The sequence below is a fragment of the Nelusetta ayraudi genome, unplaced genomic scaffold (assembly GCF_046127955.1).
Source record: "Nelusetta ayraudi isolate G7.1 ecotype Tasmania unplaced genomic scaffold, CSIRO-AGI_Nayr_v1 ptg000007l, whole genome shotgun sequence".
NCBI lineage: Eukaryota > Metazoa > Chordata > Actinopteri > Tetraodontiformes > Monacanthidae > Nelusetta > Nelusetta ayraudi.
In genome coordinates this window covers 7,902,809-7,924,539 of record NW_027466057.1, presented here as the reverse complement: position 1 = coordinate 7,924,539, position 21,731 = coordinate 7,902,809, and the positions used below count along the sequence as shown (strand labels likewise).

General features: G+C 50.8%; 2 protein-coding genes across 4 annotated transcripts in view; both read right to left on the bottom strand.

The window, feature by feature from the left end:
- Window positions 1–3,297, bottom strand: part of LOC142883478 (regulator of G-protein signaling 6-like) — a 40,482-nt gene extending 37,185 nt beyond the window's left edge. Inside the window, exons 1-2 of one of the 2 annotated variants that reach the window (XM_076018389.1) lie at window positions 2,476–3,297; window positions 674–1,044 (exon numbers count right to left, since the gene is read on the bottom strand). The gene's annotated coding sequence lies outside the window, so the exon portion shown is untranslated. Of the gene's footprint in view, window positions 1–673; window positions 1,233–2,475 lie in introns of those variants that run through there. The other variant, XM_076018390.1, reaches the window with a different exon arrangement.
- LOC142883480 (signal-induced proliferation-associated 1-like protein 1) overlaps window positions 1–21,731 on the bottom strand; it is a 192,445-nt gene that overhangs the window by 152,642 nt on the left and 18,072 nt on the right. The window contains exons 3-22 of one of the 2 annotated variants that reach the window (XR_012926054.1): window positions 21,524–21,654; window positions 19,881–20,069; window positions 19,539–19,713; window positions 18,715–18,818; window positions 18,440–18,597; window positions 13,662–14,241; window positions 12,208–12,482; window positions 11,676–11,936; window positions 11,441–11,584; window positions 11,219–11,367; window positions 11,028–11,107; window positions 10,510–10,925; window positions 9,304–9,507; window positions 8,679–8,841; window positions 8,391–8,589; window positions 7,778–7,921; window positions 7,417–7,537; window positions 7,125–7,203; window positions 6,523–6,694; window positions 5,398–6,376 (exon numbers count right to left, since the gene is read on the bottom strand). Coding sequence is in view for 1 of the 2 variants with exons in the window: in XM_076018394.1 (XP_075874509.1) it covers window positions 6,551–6,694; window positions 7,125–7,203; window positions 7,417–7,537; window positions 7,778–7,921; window positions 8,391–8,589; window positions 8,679–8,841; window positions 9,304–9,507; window positions 10,510–10,925; window positions 11,028–11,107; window positions 11,219–11,367; window positions 11,441–11,584; window positions 11,676–11,936; window positions 12,208–12,482; window positions 13,662–14,241; window positions 18,440–18,597; window positions 18,715–18,818; window positions 19,539–19,713; window positions 19,881–20,069; window positions 21,524–21,654 (3,716 nt within the window). In the remaining variant the exon portion in view is untranslated. Of the gene's footprint in view, window positions 1–5,397; window positions 6,377–6,470; window positions 6,695–7,124; window positions 7,204–7,416; window positions 7,538–7,777; window positions 7,922–8,390; window positions 8,590–8,678; window positions 8,842–9,303; window positions 9,508–10,509; window positions 10,926–11,027; window positions 11,108–11,218; window positions 11,368–11,440; window positions 11,585–11,675; window positions 11,937–12,207; window positions 12,483–13,661; window positions 14,242–18,439; window positions 18,598–18,714; window positions 18,819–19,538; window positions 19,714–19,880; window positions 20,070–21,523; window positions 21,655–21,731 lie in introns of those variants that run through there. The other variant, XM_076018394.1, reaches the window with a different exon arrangement.

The following is a 21,731-nucleotide window of genomic DNA, read 5'->3' as shown; positions in this document are numbered from 1 at the left end:
AGTATAGATTTGCACGGCACCTGCTTGAAGATAACAATGGGGCGGGCGAGCGAGCCGGGAGAGAGAGAGGTGGTGGTGCCAATTGGTCCCCTGCGGACAGGAAGCCGCGATTCCACTTGGCCTGCCAATCGAGATGCTGCGTGTCGAGTTGGGGGGGTGGGGGGTGGGGTGCTCGGAGGCGGCCGGACGCTTGGCAGACCCCTCTGCCCCCCCCCCCTCCTCCACCTCTTCCACCCCGGGAGGCCCAACCGGGGTCCGCGGAGCCAGGGTCCGTGCACTGCGTGGGGAGCGCGCAGGCGGCGCGACGGCAGCCAGCGGTGCACGCACAAATGCTCACACAGAACAGTCAACAAGGCCCCCCCTGCATACACACACACACACACACACACACACACACACACACACACACACATACACACACTCCTGCAGTGGCTGGGGTAAAGCAGGCTAATAGAAACTCAGCCATCTGAAACAAACCGAACAAACTGCAGCACACACACACACACACACACACACACACACAAACACACACGGTTGGACGGGACAAGCCGTGGCTCCACATACACTCACAACCCCAGCTCGTCTGTGCCTGTGCGTGCGTGTGCGTGTGCGTGTGCGTGTGCGCCATGCAACATCTGTGACGCCTGACAGTCACCTCTGAAGGGTCGCTTACCTTCAAACGAAGCCTGGTCCACTCTGCTCCCTTCGACCTCCTCCTCCTCCTCCTCCTCTTCCTCCTCTCCAACCTTAGCAACAAGCGGCGGGCAGCTTCATGGTGGAACTGGTGTGGAAGAGAGTGGGGGGGAGATGAAAGCAGCGAGAGGAGAGAGGGCTGGCGGTGGGGGGGGTGGGGTGCTCGGCCACCGCAGTATTCCTCTATTCTTCCTCCTCCTCCTCTTCTTCTTCTTCTTCTCCTTCTTCCCCTTCCGCCTCCTCCTCCTCCTCCTCTTCTCTCCTCAGCGGTCCTGCCTCGGCCCGACACCTCAGGAGATCCTCACATGTGTGCGCCTCGTTCATCCTCCCTCTGCCTGCGTCTGCATGGGGCTGTGGAGTCCGGGGCGAGAGCGGGCGAGTGAGTGTGTGCAAGAGAGGGAGAGAGAGAGCGAGCGAGAGAGCGAGGGGAGGGAGGGAGAGGCTGTGCAGAGTTGGGAAAAAACAGGGGGAGGGATGAAGGAATTAGAGAGAGGGTCTATAGAGGGGAATAGAGGGAGGGGAGAGAGACGGCAACGCATTGTGCGCCTGTGTGCCTGCCTGTGTGTGCGTGAGAGAGCGTGAGAGTGAGCGAGGGAGGGAGGGAGGGGGAGCGTGAGCGGCGCCGCGCATGCAAACGGAGGACGGGGGGGAGATGCACACTGCAGCAGCGCCCACCGATGCTGAAAATGAGAAGCGTTTCATGGGGATGGAGGATCCTTAAACGCCAAGATAAAGACAAAGTTACGAGGCGGGCCGTCGCGTACGCACACGCACACACGCACACACGCAAAGTGCGGGAGTGCGGCTAAAAATAGAAATCCCAGATATTCTGAGCACAAAATGCTTCCCGTTTTCAACGGAATGCCTGCGAGTCGAGCGCTGCTCGCTGGCTGTTTTCTCAGAGCGCAAACAGCAGCAAATGTTGATGTATTTGCAACAACTTGTGTTGTTTTTTTCTAATCCCACACTATGGAAAATTCCCTTCACCAGTGTCTTCTAACAAACTGTGTGTGTCTCTTTCCTGTTAATGAGCCAGGAACGAGAAAACTCGGTGACGACACCTGCAGCCAGTTGTTCCTTTCTGGTCCAAACATGCAGAAGCAGAAAAAACATCAGTTTCAGCAGGAAGTTGTTTTTTTTCAAGGAGGCTGCAAACACAGGGCTAATAAATATTCTGTTCTACGAGACGTGGAGGACGGGATGGAAAGAAAAAACTTCTTCAAATGGCAGTGGCCGGCCACTTTAAAGGGCACCGCAACCTATTCCAGGGCTTTAAATGTCTTTTCTCATCACGTTTCTCTGAGTTCCACTCCAAGGCTTCAGGACGGCTTCGGCCCTGCGCGTCTCCAGCTGCTCCGCTCTGCTCTCGCGTGTCTGCGCCTCACCACTTTCAGCTAGCTCTCGCTCTCTCTCTTCAAGGAAAGCCACTGAAGCTTAAATGGCAAGCTGGCCCAACGCTGCCACCGCCCCTCCACCGCCTCCTCCTCCGCCTCCCCCTGGCATAACCGAGATCCAGGAGCCCTGGAGGAAGCCACTCCAGTGGGCCAATTTGCCAAAGCGAGAACGCGGAGAAACGCACACGCACGCACGCAGATGTTTGTGTTGACAGAACCAGTTCACCAGCTAAAGACCCGTACCGCTCGCTTGCTCGCTCGCTTCTCCCTCATCAGGCCTCGTTATCCTCTCGCACGTACCACCGGCTGGCTTCACAGCTCCGGGGGAAAGAAACCAAACACTTTATGCACATAAAATAGAGCAGGATGAAGATTTTTTTTTCCTTACGGAGATCTCAGTGGTTTCAGGTCATTTCCTCCAGCGGAGGCAGGTGCGTTCAGAAGAGGCACGCGGAGAGGCGCCGTTCACAAGGTGACGGGTGCTCGGACCCACTGTAATCTGCTTTGAGGTGGTCAAAGCCCGATGTAATCTGTATTAATGCTGAGTTATTGAATGAGCTCTTCACACACACACACACACACACACACACACATGACCACACGGCCGCGCGCTCGCTCACGCATGCATGCATGCTGCTCAAAGATGCAAAGTGGATATTGATTTGGGCCCGTAGTGGCGGCGCTGGTGGTGCCGGTGGGGGCGGGAGATGATTTGAGGGACGGCTCCGCAATATTCACACCTGCGTCGGGAGGCGTCGCTTCCGTTTCATCTGCAGCCACCCGGCAGAACGGCTTCGGTGAGCCGAGTGAGATAAATACAGTGTGTCACACCCGAGACGCACTCATTTCAGCACCGCGGTGAAGAACAGCGGTCCATGCTCGAGCCTGGCTGGGCCCAGCGCTGCGTGTTAATTATTATCACCACCGGAAGCCTCCAAGACGTCGCGCTCCAGTCCCATCCATAACTGTCCCGCTCCTCACCCCCCTGGGGGAGGAAGGGGAGATGGGTTGGGCTGGGTTGGTGGAGCGGGAGGTGGGGGGTTGGGGGGGGGGTCTCCGGTTGTGCTCGTCCATCAACCTGTCTGAGCCGGTTCCTGTCTATGCGCGACGGAGAGCTTCCGTTTGGTAATCACATCTAGATGGAAAAACAGCAGCTCCGTGCTAATCCCACCGCAGCAGCAGGCAGCCGCCTCCCGCTGGGTCTCCACTTACTCCTGGAGCCATCTCGCACACACACACACACACACACACACACACACACACACACACACACACACACACACGCCACAACAGTGGAATTACTACACAGCTCCAGCTAGGTTTAAAGGTCCCTCACCATGCAACGTTGGGTAATACTTTCTGACAGCAACAATAATGTAATAATAAATAACGTGTCTGTAGCCTGTCTAGGAACTCTCTAGAAATGAAAAGTGCATCCTTTACATGTTTTTGCTTGGGCCATGTTCAAAGATGTGTGTCCCAACATAATCCTTGACTTTAGAACATTGTTTTTCAATTTCATGAAACAGAAATGCACAAAAACGGACCGGGAGTGTCATGTGAGGTTTAGATCATACTTCACTTATTACCTACCATTATGATCAATACTTTCAATGCAATGATTAACTGCAGAAATAAAAAGTGAAATGTGGCATCCTACCCACCTTGTGATGAGCCCTGCCTGGGTTCTGTTGTGATAAATAGTCTGACAGACAAATGTTGAAACTGTCAGAAAGTACACACAAAACTCACGACGTATAACTCGTGTGGTTGCTGAAGGCAGAAACACATATGCAGAAAGTCACAGCGGCCTGAACTTGCGGATCTTCTCTTTTTTTCTCTCTCTCTCTCATTCAACCTCACGGTACCCCCTTTTCATCGTTTACTGTTGCTGCTGCTTGTGTTGCCAACTTTCATTCAAGAAAAATAAAGGACGCCTCCTGCAGTGCTCGGGGAGTAGTGGTAAATCATAACGTACATGATTCACATAGTTTGAACTGCTTTGTTACCAACAGGCATTAGAAATAAGCTGAATGTTTAAAGTGTAATGTAATCTTTTAATTGAACATATTTTTTTTTACGGAACAATCAGTAAAGTGCAGGGTGGATGGCTTTTTACAAGGGAATTAAATACATAAAGCTGAAAAGAACAAGCGAGCCTGATTGACCGCCTACTTTACGCAAACTACGTAGCCAGTACGTACAACACACAGAAAGTGAGTGTGAAAACGAACTACAACCGTCCAACGTAATGATAAAATAAAAACTTACCTGGCCTTCTGTGTAAAGTTTGTTGTGTGCTACAGTAAAATAAGTCCCTGCGGAAACGCCGATTTTGCGAGTTTGACCGGGAAGCTAAAAAGGAAGTGAATTTTCTTTTCCTTTTTTTTTTTTTTTTTTTAATTTAAACTTTTGAAGTAATCATGTGAAGCTGCTCCACTGGAGTGAAGTAAAGTGAAAAAAGATCTGCAAATGGTTAAATTAAGAAAACAACCATGAAGACAATTTGTATTTCAACAAAATATCTTTAATAGATATAAACATTTTTTTTTTTTTACACACCACAGCTCAATGGAAACAGTCACATGCTGTCACACATGTTGAGAACTAAAGGTGCAGGGGGCCGTGCGCTGTGCTCTGGTTGGGGATTCGTCATCCTAACTCCTCCCATTTATCCCGAAGCATCCGTCCTCTCGCCACCAGGCCTCCCCTCCGCTGCATATCCTCGGCAATTTAGCAGGAGCACATAAAAAATAATATTTGAAAAATAATAAGGAAGGAAGGTGCGAAGTCAGATGAATATCAAATATCTCCTTATATACAGCTGCACAACATCAGAGTACAAAAAAGAAACACGAATGAGACGCCAATGGGGACTGTGCGGACTCAGCTCAGGGGTTGCACACAGATTTACAGACTACAGAGAACCTCTGTAACTTTAATTTTCTGGATTTGCACAATAGTTCACGATGGAGCCACACGGACAACAGTACCGACTGATTCTTTCGAAGGGAGGTGAGGTGGCCGCCATGAGGCCTTTTCTCGCATGCTACTGATGGAGGAGGGAGGGGGTGGGGGGTCAGTTACATTTGTCGACGCTAGGCGGCACTGTCTTTCCATACAGTGCAATAATAGAATCGACTGCCCTGTTTTTGTTTTGCTTTTTTTCTAGGGTGGCAGCAATACGCTTCCGTAAGAACAGCCTTTTGCTGACGCTGCAATCAAAGACTGTCCCGCACCGAGAAGAAAAAAAAAAGGGTGGAAATCAACCGAAACGTCATTGAAAAATAAAATATTTTTATTATTTTACTTTGTTTGGGTTTAGATATATATTTTTTACATATATCTCTTCTTGTATAGTTTAGAGCTTATAATAAGTACATGCAGATCTCTAGCTGCACATGGCTGTTTTATTTCTTGGCCAACGTCTTTGTCATAAATACTTTGCATATTATATCCAGGGCAGCGAAAATAAATCTTAACTTTGTATATTTACAATAGGCTAAATGTGAGGCTCAACTGTCTGTCTCTAGTTTTTTTCTTTTTTTTCTTGATGGCGCCAAGACTGTGCCGTTTTATTTTAAACAATATATACTGCATATTCTTTTTATTTATTTTCTTTTTAATCATCTTGCGACCAGCAGCCCAAGACAGTCGACTCACTTTTTAAACTCTATTCATTAAACATCTGATACAATCTGATGACGTAGGCAGTGCAGACGTGTGCCCGGCCTTACAGTGTTTACATCTACGTGCCACGTAAAGTGTCCGTCTGTCCGAGTCTACATCTATACACTCTGCTACTGGTAAAGCATTACTGAGGGGGAGTGGCGTCCCTCCTGCCGCTTGTATAGCTTCTATTATTATTTTTTTGGTTAGTACAAAAATAATCAGTGGCGTTATCTCTGAATTTGGAAAAACTGAACAAAGTGTAAACAGCAGCTATTTCACACAGCACGCCGCGGTTCGACTCTCTCAAGGTTTTTCAGTCTTCTTGCGGCCTGAACTGTTTGGAATGGGGTCTGCAAATGGAACGTTGTCACGAGGTTAGCCAGAGAGCTTGAACCCCATTTCCTTCGGGTGAGTTTCAACATCTTTGTCGTTTGCCATGCAGGAAAACCAACAACCCATCACATGGACACAAACTGGAGCATTTGAAGGAAGGGAGTGCATGCCGCCAGGAAGTGGCTGTGACGGATTCCCACACTGGCTCCTTCCCGCCATAAAGTCATTGTTGGTGGTGGCGAGTCCACAGATCCACAGGGACGTCGGCGAGGCCGTGTTTGGCACTGGTTTGTAAAAGCCCAAGACAAGAGTCGACAGTTCAAGTTGTGTTTTTTTTTGTTTGTTTTTTTCATATGAACATATTTTTCTGTTTGCGCGCAGGACTGAACTTTGACTGAGTTGCAGCCCCGCTCCCATAGTGGTCAAGCACCTGAAGTCGAGCAGCCGGTGGGCGGCTCTCAGTTCATGTCGATGGTGTTGAACACCCACTCGGTGAACTTCTTGAGCTTGGTGGAGGCGCTGTAGGATTCCTCCAGGAGGCGCTGGTTGTCGTCTCTCAGGTTCTGGATTTGAGCCTGCAGAGACGCCTTGGCATCTTTCTCCTGTTGGGTCCCAAAACGTTGTTAAATTGCGACGCCTGAAGCATTTGTGCAGTAAAATTATAAGCAACATGCAAGATATTTAAACCCATTCCGCAGAGGAGGTATAACAAGAAAGGGACGCTGAAGCAAAAACTTCTTAATTGGCGACAAAAACAAATTGTTTGTTGCTGCGGTTAAGTGGCCTCCATTCCACAAAAACAGTGTGACTGGATGATGTGTTGATTCACAGGATTAGTTTTAAAAGAAATCAGCCTTGATCTTCACAGCACTATTTCCATTCTGTGTGAAAATACTTGTGCATAATAGCATAATAGCTCTTTACTTTTTTTTTTCCCCCATGCAATTATTTTTACAAGCTTAAACGCAGCCAGTGTGTAAAGGCCTTTTATCAGCTGTTTAGACTGAAGAGTTTGTGGCTGTAAAAGCTTGCCTTCTTTAAATCATCCTGGAGCACCTTCACCATTGACTCCAGTTGACTGAGCTTTCCCATCAGGTTGGGTGGCAACTCTCTGTTAGGGAAGAAAAAGAACCAAATCATCAAGAACAACTCAAAAAAGTTGAGATCCAGTTAAAAAAAAAATGTGTCGAATCAGAATTTCAAAGTGTCTCAATGAAATAAAACAAGAACAAATTAGAATTTCAAATTATGGGAGACAGAAAAGCTAATTAATTAAGTAAGCCAAGCTGATCGGTCAAGGACTGTGAGCTGGAGGCAATCTTACCCGGGTGACGGCTGCCTCAGCGGGGCAGCCTGAGGCTCAGCCTGCTGAGGGCTGCTGCTGGCTGCAGCGCTCTCAGCCATGGCGCTCTCCTCCTGGGCTGCCAAGAAGACCAGCCGTTGCTCTGAAGGTACAAACAGTTGAAAGACAAACGAGTTGACTATGAGAGCAAAGCAGATCAGCAGCGCCCTCTCCTGGGCAGAATGAAGACAGCATGTGGGTCTTCCAGCCAAAGATATCGCCAGCTGTCCTGCGTCTGACTGTCAGCGTCTTGTATTTCCTACCAGATTTCTTTGTCCTCAATGGGAAAAACCTTCTCCTGCAGCATTACAAACACACTATAAGAAGGGGAGTGTGCACCAACCTTCAAAGGCCTTGGCAGCGTCCACCAGGTGGGCCCAGTCCAGTGGGCCGTCTGCCCCAGCGTCCGGCAGGGGCATGAGGGCAGGGTCCTGCTGCTGCTGCTTCTCCTGATCTCTGTCCGAGCCGTCCTGGCCTGACAGGTCTCCTAAGGAGCAGGAGGAGAAGAGTCAAGACGCTGAACTATGACAGAGGAGAAGGGAGGGAGCATATTGGAGCCATTGAACTGCAACACTGTTCCAGGTAATAACCCGAGCCCTTTAGCGAGTCAGATTTATGCCTTTTTAGCTTTTACTGCCCCTTCGGTGGAGTGGGGAGTCAGATTCCTCATTTGGCATTTAATAGTGGAGGATAGCGTTGTAGCCAAGACCAACCGACCGACTGAGACCGAGACATTATCAAGACCAAGACAAGACCAAGTCTTTATATATCAAAGAAAAATAACAACAAAACAGAAAATCCATTAATCTTCATTGTAGTGTTGGCCGAGTCTCGACCAGTCTTGATCCAAAATCCAGAGTCCGTCCAGTCCGAGACCGAGACCCTTAAAGAGTGCTTTGAGGCCGGTCTTCAGACCAAGACCGATCTCAAGTCCTACAACCCTGGTGGAGACTCACCCAGGGATTTATGTGACTCTCGCCGGCTGGAGTTGTGGCGGGCGGTGGGCGAGCGCGGCATGGTGGAGCAGCTGAACAGGTCGGTGGGCGTGTCCCGCTGGCTGCCGGAGGTCGGCTCCCTCTGGCCGCCGTAAATGCTCTCGTCCGACAGGGTCCTCTGCAGGGTGCGGCGGCCCGGAAGCGGACCTGGGAACAAGGGCTTCGCACCAGAAGGGGAGTGAAAAAGTTTAGAGGGGAGTGATTTTTTTTAATGCAATCATTTCGCTTGTCAAACTCCAGCTTCACTACCTTCTCCTCGCTGGTGGTGGGCGGAGGGCTGTCGAGCGTGATGAGCTTCTTCAGGTCCTCTTCCAGGCTGGACTTGGCAGTGTGCCGCTGGGGCGACTGGGAGCCGCGGAGGTTCGCCCGGAGCTGCGGCTGGCCGCCCAGCAGGCCGTCGCTCTGGTGCCGCCTGCAGGCGTCAGAGACAACGGCAGGGAGACCATGTCACACCGGTAGGATACAACAGCAGGGGGACACAAGCAATAGGCGCACGTCGCGGTTGTCATTTTGTCATCGGCCGACATTTCCCGCGTGTTAATCTGCCTCTGGTTTGATGAGCGGCTGCCGTGGAGCACAAATGATGCAGATTTCCCCCGAGGCGAAACAAGCAGAGTGCATTCTGCCTTGACGACGTTGCGAGGTGGGGGAGGCGGGGGGTGGGGGGTGGGGGGGGGGTCGTGTTCAGTCATTGCTCAAGAGAAAAGAGGAGTGCCACACCGAGCTAGGCCAGGTGGTGGCAGTGTTGTTCCAAAAAAAAAAACCATCTGGCATTTGTGTCAAATATGACTTAATACTCAACTGTCTCTGCCACGTCGTCGCTATCAAATTAACAAACGTCGTTGTTAAAAAAATGTACATTTCTGCGTCTTACTTGCGAGTGTTGCCGAAGTCGACAGAGTTGACCGTTCCTCCGGGTTTCCTCCAGCCGATCAGGTACTTGGAGGTGGCTCCCTGCCGAGGGTAGAAGCTCTTGCTGGTCGGGGACTGGCAGCTCTGGGACGTGGGGGAAGTGGCTGAGGCGGCCGACTCGTCCTGCGGCGACATGGGGCTCGCCGACTGGCTGGAATCGACCGGGCTGGAGAGAGAGAGAGTGAGAGTGAGAGAGAGAGAGAGAGAGAGAGAGAGAGAGAGAGAGAGAGAGAGAGATTTTTCAACACGTCCTTATTCTATCAGTCTGGGTTAAATCAGTTCGCTTCTGTAGAACAGAATGAATACTACTACTAATAATAATGAAAACTACAATTTTAAATTAAGTCAATAAAGAAAGCTCCAGAGAGAGAGAGAGAGAGAGCGAGAGAGAGAGGGGAGGGGGGGAGGAGGTTGAGGGTTTAAAACAGTAAGTAAGTAGATAAACTGGCTGCGCCGAGTGACAGCGCAACACAACAGCAACATTGCTCCCTTTTTGTTTTGATGATCAGGACTGACGAGAGCCGAGTTCATCCTTCTAGTTTGTCCTGACTAACTAGACACGGGATCTTGTGGTTCATCCCGATGGCGGTTGATCGCGACTGCAGACAAAAAGAAACTCACAGGACCTTCGTCGCCCTTGCACTCAAATTTTGTTCCCTCTCTCCAAACTCCCCCCCCCTACGGTTTGACATTAAAAGCCCTGAACTTTTTTTCAAACGGCAGCCGCCGTGTCTGCCTGCGTGCGCACGTGCCGGCGCATATCATGAGGTAGGTGGCGATGCGCAGGTTTTGGCGGTGCAGAGTTATTTCGGGCCGACGAGCAGAGGAGAAATGGAAAGAAAAGGGAAGAAAAGCTGGCGGTGAATTCAAAGGGAGTGGGGGGGGGGGGATCCAGAAGAGGGGAAACGCTTGCCGAGCTCAGAATCTGCCTCTCCAGCAACTTCAAGCGCTCCCGCCTGCGTCGAGGGAATCGGGAGATACTCACCAGTGGAAAAGCACAAACCCACACGCACTCCTTATTATTCCTCTCTGCCTTTTTTTCATACCAAAGCGCGCAGTTTCTGGACCCTCCCACCCCGGGGGATGGGACTGAATATATTTGGACCACAGCGATTCGTCAGTTGATGAAACATTGATGCGGCTGAATATCACAGAGCGGGCGCCGCACCTGGATCTGGAGGCCGCGTCGCCGGAGCCGAAGGAGGCGGGGTCGAGAGGGAACGCCGACGGACTCTTCGCCTCTTTGGCCTCGGCGGCGGCGGCGGCGGCGATGAGCGAGTCGGCCGTCAGGGGCGGCGTGCCGGAGGACTGCTGGGTGTCTGGGCCGTCGTCCTGCCACGGCACTCTGTCCTTGGAGCGGAAGGCGGCGGTGGAGGAGGCGGTGCTGCTCTGCGTGGCGGTGAAGGAGGTGGCGTCGATGCCGCTGTCGGCCGAGTTGTCCTGGAGGTAGCCGTTGAGCTCCAGGTCGCTGCGCACGGCCGAGCGCGAGCCCACCTCGTACCACTTGTCGTCGCTGTGGGCGGAGCTGGAGGCGTTGCTGGAGAGCGTGTTGCTGCTCGACTGGCTGGACGAGTACGGAGCGTCCTGGTGGGGAGGGTCCGGTCAGTGTTTGCCTGCTCTCGGAGAGCGTTTTTTTTTTTTTTTTTTCGGGAACTGCGACGCCGAGCGGCGTTCGTCCTGACTCACCTTGGCGCTCTTGTTGGGAGACGCGTGGCCGCTCTGCTCTGACTGCTGCAAGCGAGGGAGCAGCGCCTTGGAAATGGTTTCTGGAAGAAATGCATTGAAGGTTTTGAATGCAGCACAGCCTCAACAAGGCCTACAACTATGCTTTCATTGCAATCATCAAACCCATGGTCCGGATTAAAGAATCGTCTCACCAGCGCTGGATTTGTCCGCCAGCCTGGCCGGCGTCTCCGCCTCGCCAGCTCGCGACCACCCGACGCCGGCGCCCGATTTGATCCCATTGGCGCCTTCGACGGCCGCCTGCCGCCCTGACGGCAGAGTGGACTGGCAGTTGTTGTTGAACCTGAAGGGGGCAGACGAGAGCGGTTCAACCAGGTGGCCTTTTGCGATCTCGAAAGAGGAGGACAGGAACCTACCCCTCAGGCATGGACTTCTGCCTCCAGTGGCTGGAGCCGGCGGTGTCGGCGTAGGGGAGGCTGGAGGGGGTGTTGGTGTTGTGCAGCGTGCGGCCCATCACGATGGAGCACGCCAGGGCGTAGTTGTCGTTCCCGGGGGAATATCTGAAGCGAAAAAACCGGATTGTGTCAATGCGAGGGATGTGGAACGCAGGTGGGCGGGCAAGCCGGCCGGGCGGGGCGGACGACTTGGTACCTCTTGGGGTGGAGGGGCCGCCCGTCGCTGGACACGCTCCGCGGAATGGCTGCAGAGTTGCTGAAGTCGGGAGGCGGAGCCTTGATGAGGGTCCCGGCGGCGCCGGCGGGGCGAGTCTGAGGGCTGGACGCCGTGCGGGGCCACTTGGTGTTGTTGTTGTTGGCGGTGCTGGGCCGGAAGGGGAACTTCAACTCGTAGGGCATGCCCTCCTTGTGGTTCTTGTAGTCCACCAGCGGCATGTGGTAGATTTCTGAGCAGCCTCTGTCGTCGCACGAAGCAATTCCCAAATCAACACGCGCCGATTGTGGATTGCTACTTGATATTTACTATTTTTTTCCAGGGATGCATCGATAACGATATCAGTATCGGTACCGATACTGGGGCTGAGTACTCTACTCGTAAAATTCATGCCAATGCAACACCGATACCGGTTTTATATGTGCTCTACATTTAGAGTTACTGAACATGCTTCTCTTGGCTGCATAATTACATATACCTTACATACATCTTACATATGTCTTGCCATTATTACCTGCGTGGTGTGGAGTCCTCGTGGGGGGGGATTATCACCACCTTGACGGTGACGGAGGTCCGGAGGAGGTCGATCATCTGCTCGTGCGACAGCGACGCCACGGCCACCTTGCAGATCTCCACCAGTCGGCTGCCCTGCCTGAGGCCGGCCTGCCAGGCGTAACCGTACGGCTCCACCTCGGCCACGATGCCCTCGAAGTTGACGTGGAAGCCCAGCTGGCCCAGGGCGTTGCGGCGCAGCGTCATCTCCGTTGTCTGACTGCCCTTGGTCAGCAGCTACAGCGTGAGGGAGAGAGATTATTCATTTCAATTAATATCATAATAATATTATCATTTGGCAGACTTATTAGAACTTTGTGGACTAATGTCTTAAAATCACCATTTATTTTTTTCATTTTGACAGAATTGACAACGCCGACATCACTGAAGGCCTAGACATGAGATGCACGTCCCGCCACTGGCATTTGACGCAGCCTAAGTTCGCAGATTAACTACCGACACCTTTAGTCATTGTCACAACAACACACATGATTCACTGGTAGTGCTCATTTTCAATTTCAGCGACAAATACCTGCGTCTGACCACCACATATCAACCCGCAGAGACCCCTCCCTGCCCCCCCAGGGGAGTGATGTCACATCACCAAAATTGCTGCGTATGGTGCCTACACATGACTTATAATTACACAGTCAACACGACAGCTGTGAATTTTGGCTAGCTGTGTAATTTGCGGCTACACCCTCACGTCGCCACAATAACATCAACATAACACCACCGCTTAATGTTTTTAATGTTTTTTTTTTCTTTTTTCTTTTTTCTTTTTCGTACTCCAGCCAAGGGCGCGAGCGGCGTACACCAGTTTGGTGTTTGCTTTAGAAATATTGGCCGTTGTTTTAATCACCGTTATCTGTGTCAGACTCTATTTACAAGGAGGGACACTTGGAGGTACAAGGACAGCGGCACTTGTTATTACAAACTTGTTTTTAAAGGTCCACTGTGTAAAATTTGGCCTGATTTATTATTTTTATATCGGTAAAAGCTTAATGTACAGCCCATAAAAAAAATAAAAAAAAAGGAAAAAAGAAAAAAAGTGTATATTCACTGTACAATAAAAGTAATTTGGTTTTCCTAGCCATAGAATGTTTCCTTTTTATATATAAGAATATACATAGGTCAAGGGTCTTGCGTCCAGTTAGCTGCTATCTTGCACCACTATATTTCTAAGGAAGCCTGGTGTGGGCAATGAACGCTCACATCCTTAAATAAACCAACGAAGAAGAAGGTGGACGATGTGTCCAGGTTTCTGTGGGCATGCCATTGTAGTTCACTGGCATGCTCGAGAGAAGGAAGCACTTGATGTCGCTGTTTTTCCTCAAAATCTTACACACTTAGTGTATGGCGGCCGGCGACGATGGACCGACGGCGCATTCAGACGAGAGACGGAGCTTCACTGACCTCCAACCTTTTGACGACCTCCCCAAAGTCCTCCGTGTTGTTGTTGATGGAGCGCAGCGACACGCTCTCGCCCCGCTCGTAGAAGACCTTCATGGAGGCGGGGCTCCCCGTCGACCAGCCGATCACGTCGCGCGTGGCGCAGTTGAACACCACCGCCTTGGCCTCCTGGTCCAGCAGGATGATGAAGTCGTTGGAGATGGCCAGCAGGCACTCGCGCTCGGCGCCCGCCACTTGGTCCTCGGCGTGCACCTGCCACGTCACGGCGCCCAGGCTGCGGAGCTCCGCCCCGCTGTAGGGGCGGCTCTTCTCCCGCCGCTTGTGCGCCAGGGAGATGAAGGGGAACTTGCCGACGGGCTCCACCGGCGTGTTGGTCACGTGGCGCTCGGCCAAGTCCCGCAGGTACTCCTGCCTGGTGCGCGTGGCCATGGCGCCGAATTTGTCCGACTTGTGGGCGGCCTTCTCGCCGTTGATGACCTTGCTGAGCAGGAAGTCCCTGAAGACGGAGGACTTGGGGAAGGTTATGCCCTGGGGGATGGGCGGGCCGAAGGAGGGCACGTCCTGGGAACGCGTGACGGCCACGCTGAGGGTAGAAGGAAAAAGAAAGAGGAGCCGGGGGGGGTAAGTCCACTGCCTTAGAAGAACAAACCTTGTAAATCCTTACCAAGCCACGTTCAGATCAAACCATTTGCATCCTTCACTCCAGTGGAGCAGCCTCACACAATGAAGTATCTAAGAAACACTGCACACCTCCAGGAAAGTGTTTACAACCTCCTACCAAATTGCAGCGATTGCTTCCAGAGGCTGAACCTGAGAGATGCCCTTTGTGCAATCACAGAGGGCAGATTGCCAAAGCTAAGTGATTAAACACTCTCTGAGAAGTGGACTTTTCTCATTTCGGTTTTTGTTTACTACACTGGCTGAAACACTGGTAAAGTGAATTTTTCTTAAATCCTGTCATCTGTCGCTAACAGAAACACCCGGAAAAACCAACATGCAAACAACATAAATATAAAAGATATTTTGGTTATGTGTATGTAAAACAAAAATAAACGGCAGCAACATATAACAAGGTGCGTCACTTTAAAACAATTCCCCTCCCCCGCAACAACAAAGCTCCAAGTGGCAGGATAAGGAAATGCATCTCAAGGACAAACGAGCACGTCGCCTCACAAAGCAAAAGGCAAAGTGAGCCACGATCGTCCCTCAGGTGTTGGTACCTTTGACCCGTTGCGCTTGCGAGTGTAAAGAAGGGCGGTAAAATTGCTGCAGGCCTAAGTGTCTCCTCGGGTTACACCCGACGGATCCAATTCCACCGCAGCACAAAGGCTGCTCCCAGGGGCCAATAAATAAAGAGAACAGGTGCAGGTAACACCAAACCAGAAACGTGTCTTGTGCTGAGAAAACATGCACAAGAGAATCATCCTAAGCAGGTTGAACGTTTACATTCTATGCTCATCATGGTGAAAAGCTTATACAGAGGCTATCATACGCACTGTACAGCCCTGAGAAACAAAGAAGAGCCGTGTCGGGTAAGTGGACGTGACAGCTCTGACAAGTTTCCGTCCAGTCCATTGAACAGCCAACACAGTCGCCTACCGTAGCAGCAATGCTGCAAACCACGCCCCACTACATGTATAGAAATATACGTATTCCTGTGCACCACAGCCATCCCAGCGCGGACGCCCTTGTCCAGGCTCTGTCAAGGAATGGGTAAAGTGCCACTGTGGCTAAAGCTAGGCGAGCGCAAATAGCCCATGTTTACCAAACAAAGGTCTGGTTATGCAATCTGCCTTGTTGGCCCAGTGTGACTCGGATGCAGCGGTTGAAAGCAGCAGATTAGCACCGGCCGCGGGGCCGCTTACCCACTGCTAATGCCGCGATCTGGCTCAATATGACCTGAGCATGGTCCAAATCTCAGCAGCAGGCATCAACGCACTATTAATAACCAGGATGACTCACAACATACATAACTGACATTTGAAAGGAAAGAGAGAAAAAAAAAACAAGAGGTGATGGGTGCGATATTAAGCGAGCGCGCATGAGAATGCCAAGCGTGCACGAGTGGGATGCTGTTTGAAGAGTTTGCAAAGGCGTGACTGGCAATCAAGCTGAAATCCACGCAGCTTAGTAGGTGGCAAAGTCAAACAGCAACATTGAGGTCTCGACGAGACGACAACAAATGTCACACGCCCACCACTTACCTCCGGGATTCAAAGAGCTGCCGCGCTCTCTGGAATCTAAGACGGATAAATATGGTCAAACTTGGAACGCAATCGGTGCGTGGCGGCGCGCGGGGTTCCCCGGGTTCGATAAAAACCTGCTGCGGTTCCGCTGTTAAGATCCAACGGTCAGGACGGACCGCTCAGGACTGACGGCTAGTCTGCGTTTCCCTCCCCAGCAAAAGCATCGGGCAACAGCATCCTTGGACGGCGGAATCGAGACTGAAAAGAAATCAGCATGCGGTGGCTCAACAGAAAGAGAACAAAAAAGCCGGGCTGGGAGAGTTGCGGAGCGTCTCTGGGTGGAGCAGCATGAGAAGCCTCACAGATCCAGTGTCCTGCTCCTCTCCCTTTCATCTAGAGGACAAACCAGGAGAACCAGCATTTCGCTCTCTTTGTCATCCTGGAATATTGATTTGAAGTTTCCCCTCTGGCAAAAAAAAAAAAAAAAAAAGTGAGCGGAGAGGATGTGCCCACTTGAATAAGGAGAGGGGGGAAAAAGGAACTTCTCAGAGAGCCCCCCCTCCCAAAAAAAAAGCCAACATTAGCCACATTAGCCCAAATGCGAGACGGGTGTGAGGTGAGAGACAGAAGGCTGTCCCGGCCTGTCCGCTCGCTCCTCGGACGGACTCTGCGGGCTGCGAGGGGACTCGCTGGGGCTCTCGGCAGTCCCGCCCCGCTCACGTGCAAGCACGTCCGGGTGAAGAGAGCACTTCATGTGCATGGCGCTAACTCCTTCAGACCATTGCGGCTCACGGCGCCCAGAGGCAAAGTGGCAGGGATGGCAAGAGTGGAAGCAGGGGGGGGGGGGGGGGGGGGGGCGGCCGAGGTGAAGGAAGGCCTGAATTGTATGAGTGTGTGAAGAGGAGAGAGTCTTTGAGTGTATTAGTGTATGTGCGTGCGTGTCTGTGCGTGCATGCGTGCGTGTGTGTATGTGTGCACCAGTGTTCAAGTGAGCATGAGCAAGAGGTATAAAAGGAGAAATGGGAGTAGGAGAGTGACAGGGAGCAACTATGTGTGCATAATATCTGGCTGTGCAGAGCGCCGAGGCTGCAGCCACGACTTCCCGGGGGCCGAGGGCGAGCCGTCACTTGGACAGCCACCGCGGGGCGAATCTCCTCCGCTGGGCCATAATCAAACAAATTTGCGCTTATGTAGACGTGCGGGAGACACGAGCGAGCGAGTGCGCGCGCGCGCGGGATCGGAGACGGAGGGACGAGGACGGACGCGCAGCAGGCTTTTTACGTCTGACCTATGCCTTCCGGTCAATCCTTTTTGTCTTAATGCCACCGAGGCCCGGATGCCTGTAAACAAGCCTCTGCTGGTACCGCTGAGAGCATGTGCGCTGCTTTTAAGCGTCCCACAAAAAGGTTTTATGCCGAGTTTGGAAGTTGAAACCACATTTTTTATTATTGTTACCCGTTTGGTCTGTCTGTCTGTCTGTCTGTCTGACCTAGGATGACCCAGAGTTGCCTTGATCTCAGAACAAAGTCATTTAAACACTCAGAGGCTCTATAATTAGGTGCACCTTTCTGGCACAGGGTGTCTAATAAAGTGGCCAGTCAGTGTATAAACACATGCATACCTTTTTACATACATTGCTTCAAGTGTGGGGGGGTTGTGCGTTTCACAGAGATGCTATTCTGCAGACCATGGTTGCAGTCAGCGCCTAATTTGAGTTACTGGTGCCTTTCCGTAGTCTCCAACCAGTCTGACCTCTGACCCCTGACATCAACAAGGCGTGTTCCTGCAGGCAACTGCCACTCAGTGGACATTTTCTCTTGTTAAGCAGAGAAACAGTCGTAATGGTTGTGAAAAATCCCAGTAGACCTGCAGCTACAAATGCTGCACAAATACTCCCAGCATTCCGACTGGCGACAGCAACAGCATCACAATCAGAATTCTCAGAGGGAGGAACTTCCATCCAGTTGGGATGCAATGATATCACCAATATTTTTGCTGTTTTTACTGGAGTGAGAAAAATGTCTTGATGCTGTTGTGGACATATGACAGTTTCAAAAACATGTTTTTTTTCCCTCCCTCCCATACGCTGTAGTAAAGCAGAGCTGAGTGAAGTGGGACCTGCATTTATCATCATCATCATCCCACGCGAGCCCATCATCCTTCACACAGACACACAGCAGAGCCGCTGTGGCAGATCCTGAAGTGTCAAGGGAGAAGCGAGCGGTGAAGTTTGCGAAACTGCAGAGGTCCCTGTGGGACTTCAAGCCTGACGTGCGCAAGTATTTTGATTTCTCCTTGTCAGCAAATGAAACGAACGGAGAGGAGCTGACAGACAGACAGGCAAAAATATAATATGCAGACACCTGCAGCACCTTATTGCACAAGTCAAGTTGCTGTTTGACAAAAGTAGACTAGAGTTCTGCTTAAATATTGCACCGTACTGCAGTCTTGACACCCGGGCATTATACCATGCGATCAGCAAAGATTCATTATTTCATTGACAAGCCATGCACGTCTGCATTAGGCACAGGAGGAAGTCCTCGGTTTCCACCAGGGGTTAAGCTTGCACTCAACAAAGAGAACACAAAGACCCACCTGTAGCATGTGCTGTCAGAGCAGGGGTTGTGCACCCGCACGATGATGAAGACATGTTGAAAGTGCGAGCGGATGACCTTGGGAGTGAAGGGATGAGCGCCGGGCTCCTGGAACACGATGGTCACGATGTCGTTGCCTATGTGCCGCTTCCTCAGCAGCTGGTGGTTAGAGAACAAGGCGCTCCTATCAGTGGGACACTGCAGACTTTTAACGTGGACGTCGAGTCGGGCGTCTTTTCCGGCGGAAGGCCTGCGGGTCGAGCTTTCCATCCTCACCTGCTGTTTGTTGTTGGGCGTGTACGGCAGCAGGGTCGACACGTGGAACATGAGCTCGTAGTCCTTGAAAGTTGTGTACAAGGAGTGGGTTCCGGTGGAGTCGGCTGTGGGAAAAGTAAGTTGTACAATTGGCATCATCTGTTGGTGTCTCCGCTTGGATGACAGCTTTAGCCTAACAGCTAAACAACCGTGAGCTGCGCATCAGTAGCTGCGCTTCCATTGCAGTTCTTCGCAAAAGAAAAGCGACATTTCTAATATTTGCAGTTGTTTCCACTGAATGGTGTGAAGTGCTGCAATATACCTCCGTATCAACACGCATGAAAAACGACCTCATGAGAGCGTCAAAACCTTTTAGCTATATTTGAGAGGTTTTTCAAAGCCTAGGTCTCTCGATTACCAGTTTTTTTATTACAATATTTACGTTTTGTGCAATTCTAGTGGTAATGGAAACGCAGCTACCGGCAGCACGGATAAAAATCACTCCAGTGCCATCCTGTGAACGGATCCAATTTAAGACCAATCAGCAGTGTCCATTCGTTTGACAATTTAGCTTGAAATTAACAGAAGGTAACATATAAATTAAAATAAATGACTTTTTTTTTAGAGTTAATATTTAACCTATTGTGAAATAACAGAGCAAAGTACGAGGATTGTAAAAATTTAGAGTGGGGGTTGGGTGGGTAGCGCACATGCTAACCAGGGCCCTCAAGTCAGAGCTGAGAGCTTCCATACACGAGCATAGAACAGGGTCCGTCATAATAGATGAGTGCTTCACAGGAAGGTCCTAAGCCTGAGGGGGTGATTCGAGTGTTGCAGGTGGTTACTTTTGGTGTCCAGCTGGGCTCTGTACTTGGTGAAGCCCTTGAGGCGAATCTTCTCCCCCAGCAGGTCCAGGAACTCTTCGAGGGCGGGACCGGCTGTCTCGTTGTTGTACATTTCCTCTTCGGTGCACTGGCCCGCTCGGCAGTACATCACCCCGACCTTCACCTGAAAACTCAGCTGGGTAGCGACAAGGGTGGGGAAAGAAAAAAACCCACAAGATTTCCCATGAAAGGGGCGAAGCGGCGGGCGGGAGACTTGCGAAACACAACTTCTCCAAAATGAAATACCGCAAGCACCGACTTTGTAATGTTTCCAAAAGAGACAAAAAGCCTAAGAGCATTTACCCCTTGCTCATCCAGTTTCATCAGTTGCTCGGTAACTTTGGGCGTGTTGAGTGCCAGTCGGAGGCAGGAGAGATCCAGCTCAGGGAGAAGGTACTCCAGCACCTCTTTGATGGGCAGCCCTCGGCTGGTGCCGTGCTTAGAGGTGGAAGGCACAGCATCCTCCAGGACAGACCCCCGCAGGGTTGTGAGCTAAATTCACAAGCAGAGTGCAGAGAGGGATGAAAGATAAAGATAAAGCTTTTCGGGGAAAATCCTCGGCGTGCTTTGAACTTTCTGTTGGATATGAAAACACAGCGATCACAAAAGGCAGGGAGGGAGAGAGAGAGAGAGAGAAAAAAAGTTGAAAAGTAATTTCCTCCACTTATTGTGTCCTCGCAAAAAGGTCAAGCGTGGGTATTTATACCATGTGACAGAGGGAGGAGAGGTGGTCTGGGGCTTGTCTGAGCATTTTGACAGAGTCTGTATTGTGCAGAGGTCTGGGAGTGCACTCAACCGCCAAAAAAATGAAAAACGGCCGGCAACATTTCAGCGTCCATTTCAAAACATTTTCTTAATTAAGTGAGATGAATTAAAAGAACATTTTGAGATGGATGCTTGAGTGTTGACGGTCATTTTAATTTTTTGGTCGTATTGCCTTGGCTCTGCAACTCTTTAGTCTTTTTTTTTTATTATTTGAGAGTGCATGTTTTTTCTACTAACTTGAAGTGCACTCAATCACAAGCGGTTGGAGGGGGAAAAAAAAAAGACTTTCTCAGCTACAAGCCCTGGGTCGTGTGTTGGTGATGTCAACGGCCAACCCTTCACAGGAGGGCAGGGCAGGGGAACAGGCGTCCTGTGGCACTTCAACTCTAATGGCATGCACCTGTCCAGCCTCCACCAGGTGCCCTGACCTCAATCCGGAGGCACACAGGCCTAAATTTAAAACCACCACATGACTGGGCAAATTTGCAGGGCTGGGAAGCCAACACTGCAGCAAAACAAAGTCTACTGCGAGAACACAAAAGCCATTGGTTTGAGGTTGTCGGGCACTGACAGGCCTCGGAGGCTGCGACATGAGGGCATTTTCTGATGTTTCGTCAGATGCTGCTGATATTGGGAGACAGCCCTATTGGCCAAAGGCTGGGCTGCATCAGACAGGAGGAGGACAAAGACTATTTTTTACCTCGTGTGGAAAACAAAAATGGCTCTTGGACGACGTGATAAGTTTTATACGGAGAAACGGGTGCAAAAACTAGGCACTTCTGACCATCTGATGCATTTTTTTAAGGTGTGGCTTTAGCAGACGATGAATGACAGTTGCACTCGGTTTGCACTTCCCTGCCCTCAAGCCGTTTGCATTGCGCCACTCAGTTGCTGCAAGTCATTTGAACCCCAGTCAATTTAGAAATACTTCATTTATTTGCTCAACTAAAAACGTAGCAATTACAAAAGCGGAAACTCATATCTCATAATCTTTTGTTGTTGTTGCAGAAATTATCTGAATCCTGAGGCAGACGAAAGCTGAATTTTTGTTGTTTTTTTGTTTTTTTTTGCAGATGGCAAAAAAATCAAAACAACCCAGCTGGAGGTTGCACAAACTTGCTTTCAATTCAAAGTTGGGGTTAAACGGATAAAGCAGATGCACATAAAGGCAGCCGACTGACCTCACTGGTCCTGAAGATGATGCGGTAGTTATACTGCTGACCGTGCTCCTTGTCCTCCTCCAGTTTCTCTCTACGCAAGCTCACTGCCACTGGGCCCAGTGACTCGTCCATCCCAAAGTAGTTCCAGTGCTCTGAGAAGACGATGCAAGAAAAAAATTCAAGCATTCGTTGAGCAAAATCCGGCAACGCTCATTTATAAGCGACATGA